At 44.7% G+C, this 15,469-nt stretch overlaps 1 protein-coding gene across 2 annotated transcripts in view; it reads right to left on the bottom strand.

Moving 5' to 3' along the window:
- Nucleotides 1-527: 527 nt before the first annotated feature.
- LOC141522071 (bifunctional peptidase and (3S)-lysyl hydroxylase JMJD7-like) overlaps nucleotides 528-15,469 on the bottom strand; it is a 34,053-nt gene continuing 19,111 nt past the window's right edge. The window contains exons 9-25 of one of the 2 annotated variants that reach the window (XM_074235165.1): nucleotides 14,985-15,116; nucleotides 14,767-14,807; nucleotides 14,343-14,385; nucleotides 13,506-13,569; nucleotides 12,859-12,983; nucleotides 12,185-12,268; nucleotides 11,343-11,380; nucleotides 10,152-10,287; nucleotides 8,191-8,327; nucleotides 6,811-7,033; nucleotides 6,505-6,622; nucleotides 6,059-6,196; nucleotides 5,450-5,554; nucleotides 5,038-5,217; nucleotides 4,056-4,222; nucleotides 1,287-1,473; nucleotides 528-1,093 (exon numbers count right to left, since the gene is read on the bottom strand). In XM_074235165.1, the coding sequence (XP_074091266.1) occupies nucleotides 873-1,093; nucleotides 1,287-1,473; nucleotides 4,056-4,222; nucleotides 5,038-5,217; nucleotides 5,450-5,554; nucleotides 6,059-6,196; nucleotides 6,505-6,622; nucleotides 6,811-7,033; nucleotides 8,191-8,327; nucleotides 10,152-10,287; nucleotides 11,343-11,380; nucleotides 12,185-12,268; nucleotides 12,859-12,983; nucleotides 13,506-13,569; nucleotides 14,343-14,385; nucleotides 14,767-14,807; nucleotides 14,985-15,116 (2,139 nt within the window). In that variant the 3' untranslated portion in view covers nucleotides 528-872. Of the gene's footprint in view, nucleotides 1,094-1,286; nucleotides 1,474-4,055; nucleotides 4,223-5,037; nucleotides 5,218-5,449; nucleotides 5,555-6,058; nucleotides 6,197-6,504; nucleotides 6,623-6,810; nucleotides 7,034-8,190; nucleotides 8,328-10,151; nucleotides 10,288-11,342; nucleotides 11,381-12,184; nucleotides 12,269-12,858; nucleotides 12,990-13,505; nucleotides 13,570-14,342; nucleotides 14,386-14,766; nucleotides 14,808-14,984; nucleotides 15,117-15,469 lie in introns of both variants that reach the window. The other variant, XM_074235163.1, reaches the window with a different exon arrangement.

Raw genomic sequence — 15,469 nt, 5'->3', positions numbered from 1 at the left:
CCGATGACTTCTGAAGTCATGGAGTCCTAATCTTAAAAGCTAGAAAAGACCTTAGAGATCATTTCATCTGAGCTACCATTTTACAGATGAGGAAACTGGAGTCAGAGAGATAAGCAATTTTGCCCTAGGAGACAACATGGAGGGCCAGGATTTGATCTGAGATCAGAGGATCAGAGAATCAGATATAGGTCCAGATGGGGCCTGAGAGGACATGAAGTCCAACCCCTTCATTCTATAAATAAGAAAAATGGAATCTAGAAAGCTTAAGTGATTTACCCAAAAAAGACCTAAGTAACAAAGGGCACACCCAGATTTGAAACCAAATTCTCTGAAGATGTTTCTCTATCACTAAACCATCCTATCCAACTCTAAGACCTTATACCATAGATAATACTTCCTATATCTCATTGCATAGGATTAGCTAACATATTAGGACAGTCCTTTTCCTGATACTTATTCCCACTCCCCTGCTACTACCTCTGACCTCCATACCCCAGTGCAAAATGAAAAAAGGCAGCACTGAGATCTATGATTATAAACCATAATCTTTACAGAAAAAAATCATTTTTTAAGTAGCTAAGTAGAAAATGGTTATACTATAGTCATTATCATGAGATACTAGAGGTAGTAGCTTCAGAAGCAAATTCAAGTGGACTTCATGTCCAGGATATTCCCAAGGTTTGATGAAAGGGTGAAAGAGCCAAGAAAACTTCAACTAGGAGGAACCAGGACATCCAAAGAAGCAACTCAGTCCTCCCACTTGAGCTTGAAGAAGTCTTCAGGTTGAGGGAGGTGAGGGGATAAGATGGTAGCCAAGCAGCCCAGTTCATCTGGTTGGCTGTGGTCTGTTCCCCAACCAGCTCATTTCTCCATCACTGCTCCCCCTGACGATTCCGCTGTCTCCTCCGCTGCATGGCCTCCCCAAGGGCCTGGAGAAGATGTTCTTGATTGTTACAGATGTTATACCGGGTGAGGCTGAGTAGTTTGTCCACATCCTCCTCACTGTATGTCACCTTTGTGTAATGATAAGGTGAACCAGAAGAAGCCAAGTTCACCTCCCCAGCTGCCAGTTCCTCAGGTTCCCGCTGGACTCCTGCAGGAAAAGGGACCACCAAGATTAGCATCAGAGAGGAACATTGCAAAAGAAGGAAGGGAGCACAAGAAGAGGAAATGAGGAAATGGTATGTGGAGGATCACTTGGGAAAGCGATGGAAAAGGAAGCAGGGGAAGATGGGAGAAAGGTACAAAAGGAGAAGGTATGGGGGCAGTGGGCAGGATGATCTCACCAGGAGCTGAGTGATTCCGGAAGGAGTCATTGACCAAGGGGAAATGGAGCACAACAGGGGCAGCTAGAGACTCAGGGTCAGAAAAGATGTGGCATTCCTGGGGCAGTGCCTTGTCCTCTGGACTTGGGGTGATGGGAGGAAATGGGATCCCCTGCTGCTGGCAGTACCGGCCCACCAATTCCAACTGCTGTAATTGTAAGTTGAGCCCAAAGTCAGGTATAGAACATGCTCTACAAAATCTCAGCAAGGGCAAGGTTAAGTTGGTGAGAAATCTGTTATGAAAAACAGAATATGCTTCATGTGCTAAATACAAATTCAAATAAAACCAAATCCAGACTGAGGACATCAGGCTAAACTTGCTAATTTTAATAAATAAAAAGAGTCTTAAAGTTTATTTGGGGATGTTTAAAATTGACCACCCCTCAGGTAGAAATTCTGTGAGTCTAAGTTGATTCAAATTAGAGCCAGCAGTTTTATCCCATTTCCTTCTCCAGCTCATTTTGTAGATGAGGAAACTGAAACAAACAAGGTTAAGTGACTTGCCCAGGATTCGACTCTGCTGTGTCTGAGACCAAATTTGAGCTTAAGAAGATGAGTCTTCCAGACTTCAGATCTGACACTCCATCAACTGTGAAACTGCCTAGAAGGGACTTTAGAGGTCAACTTAGTCTCATGCAATCATTCTACAAATACGGGGACTGAGGGTCAGAGGAGGGGGGGAATTGTCTAGAGTCACCCAATTAGTAAAGCAGCAGAGCCAGATTTGAACACAGATGCCCTGACTTGTTCTTTCCTCTACACCATGATGAGAACTCCAGATTATAAACATCTTGCTAATATTGTGTCCCTGGAATGCTGAAAACTATAAAGGGGCTGGAGGGTATAGCTAGTCAATCAGTAAATATTTATAGCACCTATGTTGTTCCAGATACCTGTACAGTTACTGGGGCTACAAAGAAAGAATCTCCAGGAGTTCACAGACTAATGTGGGAGACAACATGCAAACAAATGTATACAAGCCAGTTATTATATCCAGGATAAACTAGAGATGATCAACAGAGGAAGACCCCAAAATGAAGGGGTTGGGGAAGGGCTTCCTGAGGGATGCTAGAAGGCAGAGAGGTCCTGTGGTACCAGTAGTCTAGGTCCAGGTGAGACACTATGCCTGCCAGGGGGGCCTGGATTGTGGCTTTTGTGGCTTGAAGAGGACCAGGCCATCAGGGAGGTGATGCCATGACAAGCACACGAATTGAATTGGAGTTGGGGTGGAGAGGCAGGGGCCTGGGCGCTGACTGTGCTAAGTCACTCTCTCCTCCAGAGCCATCTGGACCCAGTGGTCAGACATGAATCAGGAAGACTGGAGATGACCCTGGATGTAATGGGAGACTAATCTTTTCAAGTTAAAGACTTTCCCTGGTTTGTTTGACAGAGGTAACACTCATTCAGTCATTAAGGTTAGGAAAGAAATGAGGCAAAGAAAGGCCTCTTTAACTTGTCAAAAATAAATAAATAAAATCTGGGAGGGGAAGACCTCAGGGTTTCTGGCCAAAACAGAAACAATTACTATTTACACTCTTGGGAGCCAACAGGGCCCAAATAATGACCAAATGGGGCTTGGGCTGGGTCCTATTGTTAGCCAATCAAAGAGAGTTAGAGTGATTTGGGTTAAAGGTGTGGTCCTTTAAAAAAGAAATTTAGCTCATAAACCCAAGATATCTGGTGAGATTTCAGCAATTAAAATTTATATTTCTTTGGGTAGAGTACTCCCAGATAAGGGTGTGATTCCTTATGTGGACAAAGGGAAGGAAAGAGGGAGGAAAGAAAGGAAAAAAGGAAGGCAGGAGGGAAGAGGGAAAGAAAGTAGGAGGGAGGGAGGAAGGGCAGGAAGGAGTTGCATTACCTAACTGGAACTAGCCAACCGGGTCCCCAGTGGGAGCCAGGAAATCTTGAAAGTAAATACCAAAAAATTTTACTAGAACATACTCCTCCCCTCCCCAAGGAGGGTTGTTTTTGGCAAACTTGTGATTTGATCTGTGTAGGGAACACCCTTCATAGATGCACAACAGCAGCTCTTAGGTAATTAATAGTCTTAAGAGCTGCCTGGGGCCCTGAGGCAACCAAGTGACTTGATGCTAATCATCCTAGCCAACAGGTCTCTGAAGTAACTCTAGATCCCACATCTTTTTGGCTACTAAGCTGGCCCTCCATCCCTTGCGGACTATATAGACAGAGAAAATTAATGAAATTTGCTCCCACGTATTTTGATGTGTCCTGAGAGAGCAGACCAGGGCCTTTCCAAGGCTGGGGTCAGGCAGGTTCAGCCACAGCCTTCACCAAGGGTTACCTAAGCTAAGGTGGGGAAACTGGGTAAAAGAAGCAAATTCTGATCCTATCTACTGACCTTAAAATGTGGTTGTGGCTAATTGCCAGTGAATAGAGGGTTGGACTTGGACTCTGGCAGCCCTGAGTTCAAATTCCACATTAGACATTGAAATAACTGTGGGGCTCTGGACAAGTCACTTTTCAGCCTCATCTTCATCTGCAGAATGGGAGTAATAGTACCTACCTCCCAGAGTAATTGTGAAGATGCTTTGCAAACCTTAAAATGCTAGGTAAATATTAGACATGATGATTTTGAAGATGATGATTATGATGATAATGATGTTCCCAGGACCCATCTTCCAGACTTCTCCTTCTTCCTAAGAACTTAATCCTCCCATCAGTCCAGTCCCACCGAGTATGATGAAGCCTGGTTCTTTGATCTCTCACCTGAAAGGCCCCTTGGAGATTGTAGTCTAATGACAGGATAAGATCCACTTGGCGGGTGGGTATCAGCAGAGGAGGGCAACTGGTGTTGATGAAGTAGCCGACGTCCAGCAGGCAGAGGTATGGTTCCACAGGTGTCAGCTGGTTAGGATACCCATCCAGCTTGGTACCTGAATAGAAAGCAGAGCCAGCTTACAAACAGGTTTTAGGGCACCCAAACTTGCCCACTAAACAAGGATTGTCTGCTGCAAGGGGAAATGAAAGTCTCTCCATAAATTCTCTGAGAGAAAGTATCTCTTGGAGGATCCTAGATTAAGAGTTGGAAAGGACCCCTCTCTCCTTGTTTTACAGATTAGGAGGCTAAAAAGGTTAAATGACTTGCTCAGAGTCATACAGCTAAATGTGTCACATGCAGGATTTGAACTTAGATCTTCCTGACTACTAAGGACCAGCTTCCCAACACAATACCACATTACCTCTCAAAAGATGGTCCAGGGGCAGCTAGGTGGTAGTGGATAGAGCACCGGCCCTGGAGTCAGGAGTACCTGAGTTCAAATCTGGCCTTAGACACTTAATAATTACCTAGCTGTGTGGCCTTGGGAAAGCCACTTAACCCCACTGCCTTGCAAAAAAAAAAAAAACCTAAAAAAAAAAAAAGGATGGTCCAGAATGAATCAGGGAGTCAACACATTTCTCATGTGCCTATTATGTATCAGGCCTATGTAAACACTAGCAAAACAACTATTTTAAACAAAGTCCTTCTTCTGTAGCTCCTCAGACCATGCTTCCCCTCTCCCAGGACAGGTCTTAAAAAGATCAGTTGTCACATAGATCAGGGCTCAAACAAAGAATTGAGGTTGGACATGGCAGCAGGTAAGGACCCTGAGGTAGACAGAGCAGCTACGTGGCTAGAGAATAGGAAGAATCTTAAAGGGAACAGAAGAGCAGACTGATCTAAGAAGAGATAGAAATGGGAAGCAAGTACCTTTCCAGGCAGAGAAATGGGGGTGCTGAAAGTAGTCCTGATGGAAATGCAGACCATGCAGGAAGTTATGAGAGGCCTCTGCCAAGGGGCGCCGGGTTAAAAGATCTGTGAAGAATTTGGCAATCTTGCTTGTAGTGGAGGGTGGCTCTTCCATCTTCAGAGAGGGGGTTTCCTCCTTGTCTGCATGTTGGAAAGAAAGAAGGTCCTCAGGAAATGAGGACTCCCGAGATCTTTATGGCCTTCACTAGGAGCCTACTTCCTACCATAAAGCAAGAGAGAAAGGCCAGGACCAGGAGGAGATTTGGAGAGAGTGACCATTCCTAAGGTCCCTGGGGTTTCTCTTCTTCCTTCACAAGGCTCTGATAAATTATATCTTCCCTCTCAGTGCTGACCCAGAGAATGCAGAATTTACCCAGGATGATTTGATCCTGAGCCCAGCGATCCCAGAATTGGTCAGGCTCTGAGGACCAGTACAGGCTGTCTTGAAGATTAGCTGCATAAAGGTTGCTCCAGATACCTGGGTGGGTGGGTAGGTAGGTAGGAAGGATGGGAGAAAGGAAGGAAGGAGGGAGGAGAGAGGGGAAAAAAAATCTGCATTTATTAAGTATGGTGGTAAACCTTGGAGATATAAATAGAAAATTGAAAAGCAAAGGCAGTCCCTCTTAAGTGGCTCAGATTTTTATAGGGGGAGACAACATATTAAAGATATTTCAGCTTCAAATCAGCTGAAAATCCTCATGCTCTTTAGGGAACAGCAATAAGGCATAGGGATATGAATCTCCTTTAATGCCATTTCCATTAATAAAACTATAAATAAGAAAACCGTAAGTGGCACTAGAGACACCACTGACAAAATTCAACCCTTTACCCTTGTCTGCCTGAAGTCACCTACAGAGGTAAAGAGTAGCTCAGGAAGTGATCCCAACAAAGAAGGGTCAATGCTCTCCCCCATTCCAGTCCATTCCCCCTTTCCCCCCATCAATATTCCTGATTTCCTGGGTTCTCTTTATTCCCCCAATACCTTCCAAGAAACAGATCCGAGATTCAGGTAATCGCTTCATCAGTCGCCCCATGAAGAATTGGGAGCCAAAGAGCTCAGAAGGGACAAAGGCTCCATACTTGGGAATGCCAACTTCATATGGAGAGAACTCCACCCATTCTGTGGGAAAGGCAACATTTTCATTCACCCACAACTGCCTGAGTGAGAATCTTCTTTATGGTTAGAATGAGGCTAGGGAGCCTGGAGGACCTCTCCCACAGAGAAAACAGGCCCTGATCCTGGGCTAAGCCAGTCAGTCATGGGGCTGGGACTTAAGCTTAGAGTACAAAACTATCAGAATAGCAAATGAGTGACAGAGTGTGGCAGTAAAGGAAGTCTTTTTCTTTCTTTGGTATCCTTCCAGCCTGTCCTCAATACTCCATCATGTCCATGCCCATGACAAATCCCACTGGCTCCCTTCTACCCACCTCCAAACTCAAAGGTACTCAGGTTCTTCTCCTTGGTGTTAAGGGCACAGTAGATGGGTAGTGGGTTCTGGCCATGCTCCAGGGCCTCCTGCTGATCTGACAGCTTGTAGTTATGGGGCTGAATAGAAAAGATTATTGGGATCCGATCTGTGTCCTTCTAACTACCCAGAGTCCTCATATCTTTCTCCCCTCTTCATTCCATAAATCCCCACCCCTCTGGCAACAAAGGGCTTGGCTCAGTTTCCAAGATGCCCTTCCCTACTCTGAACCATGGGCCACCCTGGCTGCCCCCATCCCCCTTCCCACCTCATCATGTAGCAGGGCCTCATTAAGCAGTGCCCATAGGTTAGTAAAGCAGGAAGGGTAACCCTGCTGGGCCCGCTCCTTTAATTCCTTCCGATACCGCTGTAGCCGGGAAGGGGCCAATACGCTCAGTTTGCTCTTGGTCACTTGTGCCCTCACTGCTGTTGTAGGTCCTGCCAAGTCCTTCTGTGACCAGTCTGGATCCTCATAGAGGCTGGCCATGGCCCTGGGAAAATATAAAAGCACAGGGGACGTGGAAGGTGTCATCCCAGGACTAGATACAAACCTTATGCCCACTAGGGAAAACAAATCACTGGAATCCTTCCTGGTTTTCTTCCTTCAAGGAAAAAGAATGGTAGAGTGTAGACAGATACTTTGAAGGCAGAAATTGCTTTGTTTAGGAGTGAAGATCTTCCAGTCTATGAGCTATAATGGTCTGACATTGCCAAGACAACTACAGATGGGACTCAAAATTCAATAAATCTAGTAGCTTTTTAGTAATAAATTAAATGTGTGATCAAATATAGCCTGCAAATGATATTATAAATATATATATATATGTATATGGCCCTTGGCAGACACTATACTTACAATAGTGTGTTTGATTTGGTAGGCAATGAATAAGGCACAATGTTGAATAAATGAATGGATATTAAGCTTTCAAATTTTTATTGATAATATCTAGTGGAAAAAAGGAAGGAAAGAAAATGAAAGAAGAAAGGAAAGAAGAAAAGGGAGGAAGGAAGGAAAGAAGGAAAGGGAAGAAAAGAAAAGAAAGAAAAGGAAGAAAAGAATAGAGGCAGTTGGGGGGTGGAATGTATAGAACACTGGGCCTGGAGTCAAGAAGCCCTCAGTTCAAATCTGATCTCAGTCACTTATTAGTTGTGGAACCCTGAGCAAAATCACTTAAGTTCTGTCTGCCTCAGTTTCCTCAACTTCTTCCCAAGGTTGTGGTTAGGACCAAAAGATATTTGTAAAGCTGACATAATAGCCACTTCCTTCTTTTCTATTTCTATGAACTAGGCTTGTGTTAAGCATTGACTATAAAAATACAAACAAGTCAGTCCCTGTCCTGGAAGAGCTTACATCTGAATGATCAAGCTTTTCTGGATGGGAAACCCTGTACTTCCTCTTCTTTCTGGATCTAGCAGGGACTAGAGGTATTCCAACACTCTTGAGGGATCAAAGACACTTGAGAATTTCTGGGAGGGGATGTGCTTTCTTAAGCCTGCAGCATCCTCACCCTATTCTCTAGGCTTCTCCAGGCTGGGCAGGGTTGTAGCAGCTTTTGTGGGTGTTGAGGGATCCCCAAGGGTCTTGCTTTGCCCAGCCCTCCCAGGTACCACCCAGGCTAATTCCATTCAACCCCACCCCTGGCCTCACCATGTAGAACCTGAGGCTCCTGTGATGTAGGAGACACAATCCAAAAGTCCCAACTCCTTCAGACCTGAGAGCTGCCCAAACAAGGAAGTCATTGCCCGGATGCCACCGCCTGTGGCCATGATGGCCACCACTGGAATCTGAGAATGGCAGAAGTCCTGGTGAGGCTTCTGACAAGTAGACTCTGAGTCAGCCCCAGGACAGCAGACAAAATGCTCAACACTGGTCAGAGGGTCCAGTTGGTCATAAAGCTATTCAACTCACTATGGAGCTAAGGTTGATGGGACTAGAGGGAAAAGTTACCTAGTCCAACCCCCTCTTTTTACAGATAAGGAATTTGAGACCCAGGGAAGCAACACATCTAGCCTAGAATACCCAAGACAGCAAACTTCAGAAGTGGGATTTGAACCCAGATCCTCTGACTCAGGAGTCAATGACCTTTCCACCCAAATGCCAACAAAGCCTCCAGGTTCACATCTGACTTAGTTCTTCTTGGAGCTCACTGGAAGGATGCTGAGGTCAGTAGGAGCATCAAAAAGTTTTGAGATTGGTCATAAAACTTTCCTGTTCAGGGGTAGCGAGGTGGCACAGTGGATAGAACACTGGCCCTGGAGTCAGGAGAGTGCAAGTCTGACCTCAGACACTTAATAATTACCTAGCTGTGTGACCTTGGACAAGTCACTTAACTCCATTGCCTTGCAAAAAACTAAACCAAAACAAAAAAAAACCCTTCCCTGTTCCTAAGTACCCACAAAGACCAGACCCTTAACTCCTCACCCCTCATCAATCTTCTACAATCTAGAATCCCCAGAATCACCTGCTAGTCCACTCTCAACCTTTTTGTGGAAAGGAAAGAGCTGGGAATTGGTTTTTATCCCCCTTAGGAGATGACCCAGAATCAGTCCAAATTTCCTGGTGCAACTCCCTAAGGAAAAAAGATCAGCATCCTCAAGTGGGTTTGGGATGTTTTTTCAAAATGGATTATCTTCAAATCAGTGAAACAACTACTCTACAACTACTCAGCTGCTCTTCCAAGAATCCCAAAATGGAATCCTTTGGAGATGCTGTGATAGGACACAGAAATATAAAGCTAGGAGTTGGGATCGAAAACCAGAGAGCAGGAAAGCTATATACACACCACAGGGAATCCCAGTGTATGAATTTCCTCTGTGAGAAGTGAGACCCCTTCCTTTCTCCCACCCCTGGGTCTCCTACACCCCAGCTGAGTGAGTGGAAAAAGTGACATGTCTGCTTATACCATTCAGATGAGCTGGGAATAAGGTGTAAACTTCAGGAAAATAGAGCTTCTAATTCACACTGTCTTCTAGCCCCTGGGCCCAGACCTTCCCATCTGCCTTGTTGCCATGTCCTCAGATCCCCAGGGCACTAATGTCTAATCTGCTGGTGAATGTGTTGCCATCTAGTGTCTACAGTAATGCACCCAAGGCTAAACTCTCCTGCAGGTACAACCTCCCCCAATTAAAGTGTGAACACCTTGAGAACATTTTTTCCTTTTTATAAATCCAGTGGTTATCTTATAGTAGATGCTTAATAAATGCTTATTCATTCATCCATTCATGAAGAGCAGCTGTTATACTTCAGAGAGCTGCCTAGGACACTGAGAAGGTAAGCAACCTGCCCATAGCTAGTATAAGTCAGAGGAAGAACTTGAGCCTGAGTCTTCCTGACTCTGAGACTGGCTCTTCACCAACTCAGACATTGTGCCTCTCTCCGAAATCACAACTTCTTACAAAGCTCTCAGGTGACTCAGACAAAGCCATGTGCTCATTAGGCACTTGACAAGGGTAAGGATGGGACATGACATCAGGGAACTGGGGAGGATGGCAAGGATGCTCCTAACTTGATTAATCTGCCCTGCAGCTCATGGGCCTCACATGTAGGGGAGATTGGGGCTCAGGTGGCCAGGTAGAGTCCCCATCCCCGCGCAGGCCCAGTCCTCAAACCTCATCCTCTTGCAGCTCATCCTGTAATTGAAGGACTTGTTTCAGGGCTTTGGCCACCACCTGCTTCCTCTTCTTCAAGAACACCTGCTCCTCATCACACAGTCCGAAGCCCAGGCGCACTGCCAGCTCCTCAGGGCTACAACAGGTAGGGATTGGAAAGCAGCGCGTCACTCCAAGATGCGCGGTGTCAGTGTGGCTCTGAGTCCCTCAGGAACCCCACATACATTTTAGAGAGAGGGAAACTCATCTCTCCCTTCCCCCCACTCAGTCCTACTCTTTTTCCTTACTCCTTTCATCTTACCTCTGCTCTCTTGCTGGAGACCATAAAGTCATCTCCCTAGCAGAAATAAAGACCCACACTCCATAACAAATGGCACCTTGCAGGGAAGACACTGCCCCCTTCCCCCCTAACTTTCCCAAGGCTGACTTCACTGTTCAGTCATAAACACACAAGGAGTTAACTCATCCCCTTCACCCTCCCCTCTGACCCCATTAAATGCTGAACCAAAGAAAAAGAGAGAGAGAAGTCAAATATTTCTCTTTAAATCTGGATTCCCAAACTCTGTGAGGTAAGAAGCTCCCTTCCCGGCCATCTGAAATGCTTATGAGCTGCAGAGTCAGATGTGGTCATGACAATAACCAAGCACAGCTGACTAAAGATTAGATACCTGGGCTTTCAACAAAGGTGGTGTGGGATTTATTGACTCTACCTCTTTGTATTTGCCGACTGCAAGTATCTAGACAGTGGAAGATGGACCTTTCTAACTGAATTCTTTGCACAGCAGAGGATCTGGTAGCTGAGAAGTACTCAGTATATGCCAGCTAATGGAGGGAAGAAACCAAAAAGTTGTTTCCTCCTGCCTCTGTGCCTCAGTTTCTTCCATCTGTGCATGTTTTGAACACTGTCATGGACCTACCTCTTTGCACCTTCTTCCTTGCATCCCAGTCCCAACTACTGCTGGAACTCAAATAGAAAACAAGAAACTTTAATTATCACAGGTCACTTAAGAATCCTTACCACATCTTGTGGTGGGAACACTTCATACTCTTTAATAACTTTGAGAGCAGGATGACACTAATTTGGGGTGCTGCAACCTCCCCTCCCATCTGATGACTTGCTCAAGGATTCCTCTCTTTCTCCCCAAGCAGGGCTCTCCTTATCTCCATTTCCTTTTGCCACAGACAACTCACCCTTTCTCGGTTTTCAGTTGCATCATCAGGGCAGGTTCCTAAAAATCATTTAATATTTCTGTCATGTACTACTAATCAAACCCAAGTTCTAGCCTTCCCTCCTCTGCCTCCCTCTTCCCAGCAGCTTTGAAATCATCATAGAGCCCAGCAGGCCACCTTCGGGGATGGCCATGGTCTGAGGGGCTGAAGATCAGGGTTGCTTAGAGGTCACTCTTCCTATAAAACCAGGGCCCTAGGGATCTACTCTAAGATTACTGTCCTGTGGAAAAGAAAGAAGACATAAAGACAGTCAGAAGAAAACATAGGTACCCATACATTGAGAATGGTAGAATAGATTATGGTATAATGAGCTCAGTGAAATAGTATTGGATCATTGAAAGTGATAGATATAAGATATTCAGTGAACCATAGAAAGACTTATATGAACTGGTTTGAGATTAAGAAATCAGAAAGAGGAACAATTTACATATTAACTAGGATAACAAAAATGAAAAAGCAAACAGAGCTCAGATTAAGGGAAAAGATTCATCTTACTAAAGAATTGATGAAATAGGTTTCCTTCCTCTTGGGGAAGAGACTATGGGTATGAAATATTATATACAATATCAGAAGTGGTGGCTTCATTGATCCATTTTAAGTGTTTCTCTTAGGTACAAGATAGAGTTCAATGGGGCAGGAAGATGAGGAGGGGAAAATGTGGTAATATCAGGACATAACCATGGTATTAAAAACAAGGACATAATCAAGACTGTAAAAAGAAAAAAAACAAAGGTGGTTAGGTCTTGTGGGGCCCAAGTAGATTATCTTTTGTCCTTTGAGGGAAACAATAATGGGGCTCTTACCTCTTTTGCCGATAAGGAGACTCTCACAGTATGTCCAGAAGGTAGTGACCTCAGTGGCACCTTCAATGCTTCCTGAGAAGTACTCTGAAGGAGGCACAGATGAATTACATGAAGGAACAAACTATCTCCTCAATCCCAACTCACTCAATTTCATTCCAGCTTAATGGAGGATAAAATGGGAACCCATTAGAAACATGAGAAAGAAGGGAGAAAGGAGTCATAGAACCATTAAGAAGGGGAAGGGAGCTAGAGAAGAATAGAAGAAGGGAGGCAGAGTAGAAGAAAAAGCCCTGTGGAGATATGTCTACACATCCTGCAGTCCCCCCTCCCCCATTTTCTTTGTAGACTTTGCTAATGAAAATGCAGAAAGGAACATTCCAGTCACCAAAGTCCTTGATACCATAAAATGACTCAACATCAGAAACCCTTGTGGTTTCATTAGTGGAAATGACTCTAAAGAAGATGCATCTCCTTTGCTGCTCTGTCCTGAGGACCACTGGGCCTTTCCATCTGAGTTGAGGCTGAAGCCTCCTGTATATATCACCTACCCACCAGGGACAATCCTGACTTTTTATTTATATTCCTGATGCTTAGCATAGAGCTTTATGCATGGCAGGTACTTAATAGATGATCATATATACATTCCTGTCCTCCTAGGAGGTTAGGAACATTACCTGGAGCTTAACACTTAATTCTGACTCCCAGCAAGTTGGAAAGTGGAAGCGGACGGGGCTGGTGCCTGGGGTTAAAGTGTGGCTGCCCTCATAGGACCCTGACACCAGGGCTTCAACTCTGCCATCTGACTCTGGAACACAAAACACAAGGAAGACTGAGGGAAAGGGTGAGATGATTTCAATCCTCCCCAAGGGATGTCCTAGGAAAGTCCTGCTCACAATGATCTTGGTCTGCCTCCTGCCAATGCATACCAGCAATGAAGGGCTCTCCTCTAGTATGGAGACTAGGCCTCTGCAGGGGTGGATGGCCACATTCCCCAGCCCTATTCCTCCACTGTTCCCAACAGAGTACTTCAAGAAGGGGAGATAGAGGCTACAACATTCTGGACCACTTTGGGAGCTAAAGGCTGCAAGCCTGATTCATTCTAGGATCCTAGATTTAAAGTTGAAAGAGACGTTAAAGATCACAGATGGATTCTATGATTAGAGTCCAATTTCCTCCATATTTCAAGTGAGGAAACTGAGTCCAGAGAGATTAAGTGATTTATATTAAGTGGCAGAGTCAAATCCTGACTTTTCATGGTACCATGCTGACCCCAAGAATGGAAGTAGGGGCTATATTCCTACGATAAATAAAGGATGCTTACCTGAGTTATCTTGTATGCTCCCTATCTTTTGTAGCTGAATATCCAAACTGGAAAACTCTCGGGCCTGAGTTAGAAACAGAATAACTCAGATATGAATTTCCAGTCTCTCTGTGCTTCATTCTCAATCAGTCCATTTCCATTCCTAATCCTCTCACACTTTCCTTAGACCCTGAATGGCTGTAGGGTTTGAGTAAAGGCTAGTATGGGTTAGGTGGAGCTTGGAACCATCTATGAAATCCCTAATTCCAGCATAACAGAATACCTGTGCCACTGGAACTCCATCTTCTCCTTTTGTTCTTCCTTTTAGGAAGCTGGAAACTAAATGGTAATCTAGGATGCATTGCCTCTCTCTCCCATTCCACTCCATCCCACCCCATCCCACCCCACCCTATCCCATCTCATCCTACAACATCTCATCTCATCCCATCTCATCTCATCTTAACCCATCTCAACCCATCCCAACCTCCAAACAGGTACTTGGACCTTTGATTTCATTGATATAGGGAACTCCTAGATGAGAAACCTCTCTCTACTAATATAGTTTTGCATCTTCTCTGCAATTTACAGTCTTAGAGAGTTAAGAGTCAACTTAGGGAGTTGTCTAGAGTACTGAAAAGTTAAGTGACTTGCCCAGGGTCAAAGAGCTCTCACATGTCAGAGGCAGGACTCAAGCCCAGGTCTCCCTGGCTCTCAGGCCAGCTCTATCTCCACTATGTTATGCTGTTTCTGGGGCCTCTCTCAGAGTGAACTTTGGACAAGAGGTAGTGGGGAGGAGATGACAGGAAAGAGTCCTTAAGGGTCTCAACTCAATGAATGTCCTTGGATAGACAGACTTACCACGAGGACCCCATTAGTGATGAGATGTTCAGGGCATGCTGAGCTGAAAGGAACAAAAGACCTGGCTTTGCTATAAGTTTTCAGAGCAGTACCTTGGCAAAATCATTTAATTCCTCTAGGTCTCAGTTTCTTCATCTATTAAAATGGGAACAGGGTGTGGGGAGGGAGAGTGAGATGATCTCTAAGATCCCTTCTAATTCCAATTTCTATGATTTAAGAAACAGTCTCATAAAGATTCCTCTACTGAGACTCCATGCTCTCATTCCCAATGAGAGCCCCTCTCCACAGAAGGATCTCACACAGTCCATGTCAAATCTCAGAGATCTCTAGGACTAAGGCTCTAGGACGTGACAGAACTGTGTCAGTCAGGTAGCCCATGGGGCCTTCCCAGGAAATTCAAGCAGGTTAGTGACTCCAGACTCACAGACTTTGTAGGCGAAATTCCACCTCCAACTCTTCCTTGCCCTTGGGAGAGAAGGAAATCAGTTGAAATCAGAATTGACTGAGGACACTAAATCTCTAACCAGCTTTCTCCATCTTTCCCTCTGATGCTCCCAAATATAGTTGCCCCTTGATTCTAGAAATAGATTTGAAGAAGGAAGGATCTCCTTCCTTAACAAGAGATCCTTGATCTCAGCCTACCTGAGGATTGAGAGTAAAACTCTTCCACTGGCTCTCCCCAACTTTCAGAGTCCCAACATCAAAGAGCACAGAGAATATGGGATCGTCTTTGGTCATAAGGTCCTGGTCAAACACTTTCAGCTCCAGTAAATTCTAAGAAGAATAATCACATTAATATAGTGCTTTTAACATGTTAAAAGTGCTTTACATACATCATTTCATTTTATCCTCACAAAGATATTACAAGGTGGGGGCTATTATTAAATCCATGTTGCAGATCATGAAACTGATAAATGAAAGGGTTTGGAGAAAGGGTCTAGGGTGGGGGGGAGGCAGAGAAGAGGAATCAAGAAAAAATGAAGTTTAATAGGAAGAATAGCAAGGAGATTAGAAGCCTACAAATAGGTAAAAGGAAATATTGAAATAAACGTTCACTGAATGATGAATAAATGATTGTGGATCCTTTACTTCTTTGCACTATCAGTCTGAAAATAGTGTTGCTGAAT

Source organism: Macrotis lagotis, chromosome 4, assembly GCF_037893015.1.
Source record: "Macrotis lagotis isolate mMagLag1 chromosome 4, bilby.v1.9.chrom.fasta, whole genome shotgun sequence".
Classification (NCBI taxonomy): Eukaryota; Metazoa; Chordata; class Mammalia; order Peramelemorphia; family Peramelidae; genus Macrotis; species Macrotis lagotis.
The sequence above is the reverse complement of the archived record's forward strand: the minus strand, read 5'-3'. Positions and strand labels throughout refer to the sequence as shown.